This window comes from Bison bison, unplaced genomic scaffold, assembly GCF_000754665.1.
Source record: "Bison bison bison isolate TAMUID 2011002044 unplaced genomic scaffold, Bison_UMD1.0 scf7180017864466, whole genome shotgun sequence".
Lineage (NCBI taxonomy): Eukaryota > Metazoa > Chordata > Mammalia > Artiodactyla > Bovidae > Bison > Bison bison.
This window is the reverse complement of record NW_011495027.1, coordinates 6,750,441-6,759,661: the sequence shown is the minus strand read 5'-3', so window position 1 is coordinate 6,759,661 and position 9,221 is coordinate 6,750,441. Positions and strand designations below refer to the sequence as shown.

The window sequence follows — 9,221 nt, the reverse complement described above, 5'->3', positions numbered from 1 at the left end:
TTTTTTTTTTTTGCTATACCATACAGCTTGTAGGATCTTAGTTCCCGACCAGGAATTGAACTTGGGCCCTCAGCAGTGAAAGCATGGAGTCCTAAGGACTGGGCTGCCAGGGAATTCCCAGGAACAAAGAGTTTTTAAATGTTAGAAAAAGTATAAATGTGGAAGACAAATGATATACCTAGAGTTCCTGGAGAAGTGGGGGGTCGGGGTGAGGGGGGCAGAACAAATAGAATTGGGAAAGAATTTTATAGCTTTGAGAATCCTTTCCATTTGAAACAAGGAAGGAAATGGCTTGCCTCAGGAATGTCACAGAATGTCACAGAAAAACGCTGAGATGTACCTTGTTTAATATATTGGACTTCATAAATGATCCTTTGGTATCTACACAAGGTGATCGAGGCCTCCATGGAGACAGGAGAGGAGGAAGATCAGTGTAGACTCACCTCCTTTCCATCAGCATTCAGTATTGGAGCAACATCAAGCCCCTAGGGAAAGCTGACACACCTAACCCAATTGCTTGGAAAAGCGAAAAAGAAAAGGATGGCAAAACATGCCAAGAAAGTGGAAGCTGAAAGAAAGCAGGTCGAATTTTAGGACAAAACAAACCAAAGGCAGCACTTTACAATGGTTATTAGTAAAATCCTCAGTAGCTGTCAAATATATAAAAGGATACATCTCAATAATAAGAGAAATGAAAAATAAAACTGCCATGAAATTTTATATTATCTGTTAGATTGGAAATAACCAAAACAACTGGAAAGTTTCCTAAGATACTCTCATGCATTGATTGAGAGTACAAGTATAATTTGTAAAATCTCTACAGTGGTTAGTTTGAAAATTATTTAAATGTAGATGCACATGTCTTTTGGCCCACCAGTTCTGCTTGTAGGATTTTTTCCTGTGGATTTACTTGCATATTGAAGGTCTATATTCAACGATTTTCAATGCAGCATTGTTTGTAATATCAAAAAGTTATAATAGACAACCACAATACTCACCAGTGCAGACTGCTTAAATAAATTATGGTACATTCACATACCTAAACGAGTGAAGCAAGGAGCAGACTAGTTTGTGAGGAACGATATCATTTACATAAAAAGGAAAAGAAGGAAAGGGAAGGAGAAGAAGCTTTTAAATGCCTCAACTGTCTCTCTGGAAGGATACATAATAAAATCCAGTGTTGCTTCTGGGGAGGAAAACTGAATGGCTGAGAGAGATGGATGGGAGGCTGGATTACCTAAAGAAATATATGTTTAAATAGTCTCAGTAAATAAGTTTTGAAACCTGTTTTTCCAAACAATTGTAGGGCAAGTTCCTAACTTAATTATTGATGCCTCTGTTACCACCAAATACCTTATTATGCATTCTCCATTATACAACATTCTTCTACAATATAACCATCAACATTATGAACTTAAGAGTGCTATATTATTCTGTCTAATCCTCAGATCTAATTCAGGTTTCACTGATTGCCCCAATAATGTCCTTGTTTATAACAAGCAAATAAATAAATAAACCCAGGCCACAATTGTGTCAATCAACCAGTCATCAGTCAGTCCAAGCCAGAATCATGCATTGCATTAAGTTGTCATGTCTTCTTCAAGCTGGGAAGTTTCCTCAGATTTCCTTGATTTTCATAATCTTGATACTTTTGGAAATTATTGACCAGTTATTTTGAAGAAAGTCCCTCAACGTTTGTTTGACATTTACTCATGGATAGATTCAGGTTATGCACTTTTGGTAGAAACTACAGAAGTGATATTTTGTTCATTGTTTTGCATCCTATCAGATAGCACATGATTTTAGTTTTATCTACAACTGGTGATGTTAAGTTTAATAAGTTTATTGAGGTGGTGTCTGCCAGGCTTCTCTACTGTAAAGTTTCACTTTTTCCTTGATGAATAATGAATGTTTTGTGGTGAAGTACTTTGAAACTATGAAAATATTCCATATCAAATCAAATAATTTATTCATTTAACCATTCATATATGTAAGGACTCATAGATTCTTGTTTTATTCAGTGGGTTAAAATTTATTATTATTACTTATTTTGATGCTCAAATTTTCCAAAATTTGGCCATTAGGAACCCCGTTAAGCTGGTCTCTGTTTCCTTTGACACGTCTCCCATCATTTTTTGAGCATTTTCTTACTTTCTGGCATTTCAAGATGCAGTAGGTTCACTTTGTCATTGTCCAGCTCAACCTGAAATCACCTTTTACTGGAGAATGGTATTAAGAAACCAAGATCTGGGCATGACGAGTGCTCATTGGGGTATTAGCATTCCCAGGCCCTCCCAGAAGACAGAGATAGGGAACATGTAAATGTATGTCCATCCTTTCTATGTCTGTATCTATTCTACTTATTCCTATGACTATCTAAATACATTGAAACCACCTCCAAGTTTATTCTAGCTTTCTCCCTATACATGTTAGTCACAACCTTCTTTGACAGTATTGACAGTAGAAACACCTTGCTCATCACTTAACCACTTTTTTGATCGGTACCTCTGCATGTGACCAGTCTCCTGTCCGTGCTACTGCCCCTCCACCCACCACCCCGACAGACACCCTTCACCCTACTCAGGCTTTGACATTTTTACCAGTCTGCCGGCCCTTCCCCTGTATGGTCACCGTCCTCACCTCACCTGAGCTTCAGCACCATGTGCTGACCTGCTTCCATCACCTTCCTGCAGAGATACTCTCCTCAGTCTCCAGCACCACATACAGAGCCACCACTGTCACCCACTGCATAGAAGCGCTCCTCTTCCCTTACAGGCTCTGACACTCCATACCCGTCTGCATTGGCAGATGCCTGCCTCATCCCCTCCAGGCTCCATGCTGCCTGGAACTACCCTGCCATACAGATGCCTTGCTTACTTACCCCTCGATTCTGACGCCCTGATCCTGATCAGTGCCACTACTGTCATCACCACCACCTCGTGCCACCCATGTTGGAAGGTCTTCTTACTTACTCTGCCTGTAGCATCCTGCACCAGGCTGATGAGGCTCTCCCACCCCCATACATGATCTGTTTCCCTCCTAATGGCTTTGGAGTAAGTCATTCTGTAGAGATGGAAGAGAAAGGAAAAGAGTAGAGAAAGCAAGAGGAAGTTTATCCATCAATTTAATTCTATACCATATGTACATATTACCTATTCAAAAAAAAAAAAATTATATCATTACAGTTGGCCCTCTAACTGTGGGGTTAGGAGCTTATAACTGTGAGACTTCAATAGGAGGGAGCAGAGTAGTATGAAAGAACCAATTTTTCCTCATTCAGAGCAGAGAATGGTAAACATTGTCTGAAGTTGATAAATTAAAAAATTAGGAGTATACATTACTTAGATTTTGATGGTAATCACTAGAACTAAAATCACAATTGCCTTAGGAAGTTGACTTAGAGGATGATGGGAGTAGTAAGAAGGCACAAGAAGGGAAGAAACAGATGACTGGTTTTCAGTGTAAACTCTTCTGTATCCTTTGACTTTTTTCTGTAATTGTATATTAATTTATTATTGTAGTCTCACTCCGCCTGGCATCCTCTTTGTTGAGAGCTAAGGGAGGGGTTTCCTTTTGTTGTCTACAAGGCTCTTTGAGAGAAGTCTGTGATTTTGCGCTCTTCCTACCCAAACGAACTAAACCGTAAATATGGATCTCATCAGTACATCCTTCAGGCTCTCCTGCATCAATGTCATTTATAAGTCCGAGTCTTTGGCAGTGAGGGCATCCGCACTGATCTGACAGACATGGTTTTGGCTGGAATTAGGTTAAGCTGTTTTCAGACTGAGCTGTATATACAGATTGTTGATCATTTTCTTGGTAATGTTCCTTGGCCCCATATTAGTTAATTTGCAAAGTTCTTTTGGTGTCAGGATAGTAGTAATAAAGTGCTCTGAACTGGCAGCCAGCATCACAAAATAGTATAATGTAAATGACTGCTGTTGACACTTCTATAGCTCCCCTAACATTGAATTCTTGTGAGGCTCATTCACTTTTATAGCCCAACAGCAATGGGATAATGGCATTATAAATATTCGGCCTGTTTGATTTGCTGCTGGGCTCCTTAAAGAGCTTGTGACTTGTGTATTTGGCCACCAAGGCAAAGGATGATGCTATAGATGCCACTTCCCAGTTTCTGTGTTCCTGCTGAAGTTAAGTGGTTTAAAATGGGGTAGAGCTTCCAGTGACACCACTCAAGGTATCCCCCATCCCCATGCCATGGTCCTGGACTCTGTCTTAGCTGCAGAGGCTAAGGACCAGCTAAAGCCTGGCTCAAGTTATCAGGGGTTGAGGACCACTCAGTTCCCAAACCACTACATGACTCTTACAGATGGACTGACTTTGGTTTACTTTTTGTATTTAAATCTTTACTTCATCTTGAATTTATTTTGATTTGTAATGATAACTATTTCATTAATTTACAGAAAGACAGTACACTGGATGCTGCTGAAGAAATCATCAAGGCATGGAGTAGACAGAACTCTTGATAAACGCAGAGTGTGTTGTTTCTATTAAATGATCTAATATAACATTACTTGGTGCTGCCACTTGCTGGATATTGAAAACAAAAAATCTTTCAGTAAAAATAAAATTTAAAGGAATATTTCCATTGGTAACCTCACCCCTAACAATATTCTGGAGATCTTTTTTTTTTTTTTTTTTGCTAAACTGTATTAAAACAGCTTCTGTTTTCTCATAAGAGTGGAATAAAAATAGCACCTACTTTATTTATATGACTTCCCTGGTGGCTCAGATGGTGAAGTGTCTGCCTACAATGCGGGAGACCTGGGTTCGATCCCTGGGTCGGGAAGATCCCCTGGAAAAGGAAATGGCAAACCACTCCAGTACTCTTGCCTGGAAAATCCCATGGATGGAGGAGCCTGGTAGGCTACAGTTCATGGGGACGCAAAGAGTCGGACACAACTGAGTGACTTCACTTTCACTTTCACTTTATATGAAGTTTGTGAGTTGTTGGTGAGAGTGAAATGGACTGATGTAAGTAAAAGCCTGCCAGATAATAAGGGCTCACCTACTATTGGCCAGTTTCACTTCTCTGCCATTGCATAAAAACTCAGGTCCTTCAACTTCATATTTTGGCTTGGTCTCTACCCACCTGTAGTTCCCTCCCCTCATTTACTAATGGTTTTGAACTTTGCTCATAGTTTTGCCTGTGGCTTACAAGTACTGCCATCATCTGGGGCAGCTTTAGGGTCCACATGGATTATTACCTAGACTTTTGGCACTCCCCCCCTGGTGATATTTATTTCCACTTCACTCTCCACTTCAGCCACCCACTGCCTTGGGCATACTCTAAACCTTTCATCATTCTAGGCTGTTCCATCTTTGAGATAATAAATTAGTCATCTCACACTGTAACCACCTATTCCTGCAGTAAATATCACCACTCCCCCACTATTTCCCTCTCTCTTTCTCTCAGCTTCTTTCAAAATAGCACTTTAAACTATCATTTCACATCCACTACTACTCAAAAATTGGTCCATGGCCCTCTTACATCAGAATCAACTAGGATCTTTGTTGAAAATAAATTTTGGGGTTCACTCTGACCTACTGAATAATTCAGAATCTGCCCCTTTCCAGGTGATTCTTACACCACTAAAGTTTGACAATCACTGCTGTAGTTCATGGAACCTTTTAGTTCCTCTCAGCCCCTTTATATCTTCACTCCCTTCCTTATCCAACTTAGATTTATTTATTTAATGCCATAAATTTTTTATCAGGTAAAAATTAATGTTATCTAATATATATATTATACATATTATATATATACGTATACAAAAGTTTTTCTACTAAATAAAGGCTTGAGGAAGAACAACAACCAAAGAGAGATGGAGAAACTGGAAAACATAAACTAAATGAAACGGGAACACTGAATATGAAATAGAAAAAGTGAAACAAACTAGATAAAAGTAAAACATCATCAGAGTCCAGTTGTTTTTAAAACATGACTGCTCACTAGAAACATATCTGGAGCTTTGGAGGAAAAAAAAACAGTATCTGGGCATTTGTATTTTTCAAAAATTCCCAAGATAATTCTGATATGCATCTGGATTTTAGAAAGTGATTACAGGTTTTTCTATTAAATGACAGTTTTGGTGATGTAGAATTCTATTATTTTTCTGTGACCAATCATGATACAATGGTATTAAGTGAATAAGTTACACAATCACAATAATAAAAGTTGTTTATCAGTTTTCACAATCAATAGCCAGACAAAAAGTAAAGGATAATGACAATTGCAAGCCATAATGGGAACATGATTAACCTAACTCTAACATAATTACATACAGTTTGGGGGATCAAACAGTGATGTGGTAAGTGGAAGTACATGTTTTCATCAGTGTCTTTTGGTTGGTGCATTTAATCCATTTACATTTAAGGTAATTATTGATATGTTTGATCCTATTACCATTTTCTTAATTGTTTTGGGTTTATTTTCTGTAGGTCTTTTCCTTGTCTTGTTTCCTGCCTAGAGTTCCTTCAGAATTTGTTGTAAAGCTGGTTTGGTGGTGTTGAATTCTTTTAACTTTTGCTTGTCTGGAAAACTTTTGATTTCTCCATCAAATCTGAATGAGAGTCTTGCTGGGTAGCGTATTCTTGGTTGTAGGTTCTTCTCTTTCATCACTTAAATATATCATGCCATTCTCTTCTGGCTTGTAGAGTTTCTGTTGAGAAATCAGCTGATAACCTGATGGAGGTTCCCTTGTATCTTATTTGTCATTTTTCTCTTGTTGCTTTTAATATTTTATCTTTGTCATAAACATAATGAAATTCATTGTATGTTGAACTTATACATGTTAGTTGTGTGAAGAAAAGAAGTAAGGCAGGGTAGAGGGGAATGAGAGTATCAGGGAAGCAAATTGGAATTTTAAATAGTGTGGCCAGGTGAGTTTTGTGGAGGTGCCATAGGAACAGACTTAGAAGAGGAGAGAGAGAGAGCCTTGTGAAGATCTTAGGGAGGAATACTCCAGGAACAAGGAATAGCCAGTGCAAAGGGTCTACAACAGGAAGGTGTCTTATGTTTGATGAGTACCAAATAACCAAGGGACAGAGTAGTAGGTATTAGGGCAGAGTAGCAGCATAGGACCTCAAGGACTAGAGGAAGGATAATGGTCTGATACCATCTCATCCATACTTTTTTTTTTTTTAATGTGTAAAATAGTGTTTATTGGAGCATGGTTTCTAATTATTCCAAACTGGTAACCACCAAAAAGATATGAGACTGGATAAGAGCACCAACTAGGTCAGTATTAGAAACTAAAGGGGGCTGATGACTTAGCTCATGACTTTTGAAAAATGTGACTGCAAAGTAGAATAACTAGAAAAAGTTCTTCTCATTTGATGATTCTACTTTCTCACATACAACACACACAAACACACACTCACTTACCCTCAACCTGCTATAATCTAGATTGTACCCATTATAGTTCAAAATTTGCTACTGACCTCCATGTTCTTAGATTTAAAGGAACCTTCCCAGTTCCATCCAACTTTACCTCTTACTTCCCACGTTGCAGTAGTGGTAAAGAATCCGCCTATCAATACAGGAGACACAAAAGATGTGAGTTCCATTCCTGGGTCTAGAAGATCCCCTGGAGTAGAAATGGCAACCCCTTATGGTATTCTGGCCTGGAAAATTCTATAGACAGAGGAGCCTGGTGGGCTATAGTGCATGGGGTCGCCGAGAGTTGAACAAAACAGCATTTGCCACTCTGGCCTTCCTAAACCGTTTGTGTGTGTGTGTGTGTGTGTGTGTGTGTGTGTGTGTTTGGCTCCTGTGATGCTGCACATTCATGAATTACCTTCTGTCTGTTCCTTCTTCATCTCCTTTGCCTTTTCTTAGATGTTGATATTCTGTCTTTCTTACTAAATAACTTCATTTACTCTGAATACACTTAAATCTGTAACAGCCTAGTCCTCTCTGTTGAATTTCAGACCCATATATTCAGTACCCCATTTGTCATCTCACACAGACATTCTATAGGCAAACCTTATGCAATCTGGATTGAATAAGCAATATCCAGTATTGTTTGGCAAACAATATCCAATCTCCTCACCTCAGTGAATGGTGCCCCCAATCCACTAACTCAAGTCAGAAAGCCTATTGACACAAGTCATTTTTAACTTTTCTCTCCACATCCAAATCCTCTAACTAGTACCCTAAATATCCCTTAAATCTATCACTTTTCTCTGCTCCAGTTGCCCCCATCCCTGCCCCCACCAGCCATACCATTTCTCAACCAGATTACTATTCAACTCTTAACAGTTCTCCCTGCCTTCCTGCTTACAATGTATCTCTGTAGCCCAAACAAGCTTTATAAAATGTAAATGTGATCATGTTACATATAGCAGTTAAGAATATTCCTGCCCCAAGTGACAGATAGCCTAACCCATATGGGTTTAAATCAAATGAAAAAGAATTGTCTGTCTCAACTGAGCATTTTAGGGGTAGTCTAGTTTTGTTAAAGCTTGATCCGACTGTTTGAACATCTCCTGTGGAGGTACGGGTCAGCAGTGATCTGCCGCAGGGACAGGGGATCTGGGTGTGGGTATGGCATTAAGTCCTCTTGGAGGAGGTCACCATTAACCCCACAATAGACTTCCAGAACTTACATAGGCCTGGGAAATAGACTCTTGGAGAGCACAACAGAAACTTGTACACCAGGACCCAAGAGAAAAGAACAGTGACCCAACAGGAGACGTGCCTGTGGGTGTCTGAGTGTCTCCAACGAAGGCGTGGGTGAGTGGTGGCCTGCTTCAGGGTTGGGGGCACAAACTGTAGCAATACATGCATGGGATCTTTTGAGGGAGGTCACCATTGTCTTCATTACCTTCACCATAGTTTAATTCCATTCAGTTTAGTTCAGTTGCTCAATCGTGTCCGACTCTGCGAACCTATGAATTGCAGCATGTCAGGCCTCCCTGTCCATCACCAACTCCCGGAGTTCACTCAAACTCATGTCCATCGAGTCGGTGATGCCATCCAGCCATCTCATCCTCTGTTGTACCCTTCTCCTCCTGCCCCCCATCCCTCCCAGCATCAGGGTCTTTTCCAGTGAGTCAACTCTTCTCACCAGGTGGCCAAAGTATTGGAATTTCAGCTTTAGCACCAGTACTTCCAATGAACACCCACGACTGATCTTTAGGATGGACTGGTTGGATCTCCTTGCAGTCCAAGGGACTCTCAAGAGTCTTCTCCAACA

The 9,221-nt window shown here is 39.7% G+C and overlaps 1 protein-coding gene across 3 annotated transcripts in view; it reads left to right on the top strand.

Annotated features, from left to right (window-relative positions):
- The window catches only part of CCBL2 (cysteine conjugate-beta lyase 2), a 60,578-nt gene extending 55,836 nt beyond the window's left edge, over positions 1–4,742 (top strand). For 2 of the 3 annotated variants that reach the window (XM_010860356.1, XM_010860357.1), the window contains exon 13: positions 4,425–4,742. In XM_010860356.1, coding sequence (XP_010858658.1) covers positions 4,425–4,487 — 63 coding nt within the window. In that variant the 3' untranslated portion in view covers positions 4,488–4,742. The remainder of the gene's footprint in view (positions 1–4,424) is intronic. The other variant, XM_010860355.1, reaches the window with a different exon arrangement.
- The last annotated feature ends 4,479 nt before the right edge of the window (positions 4,743–9,221 follow it).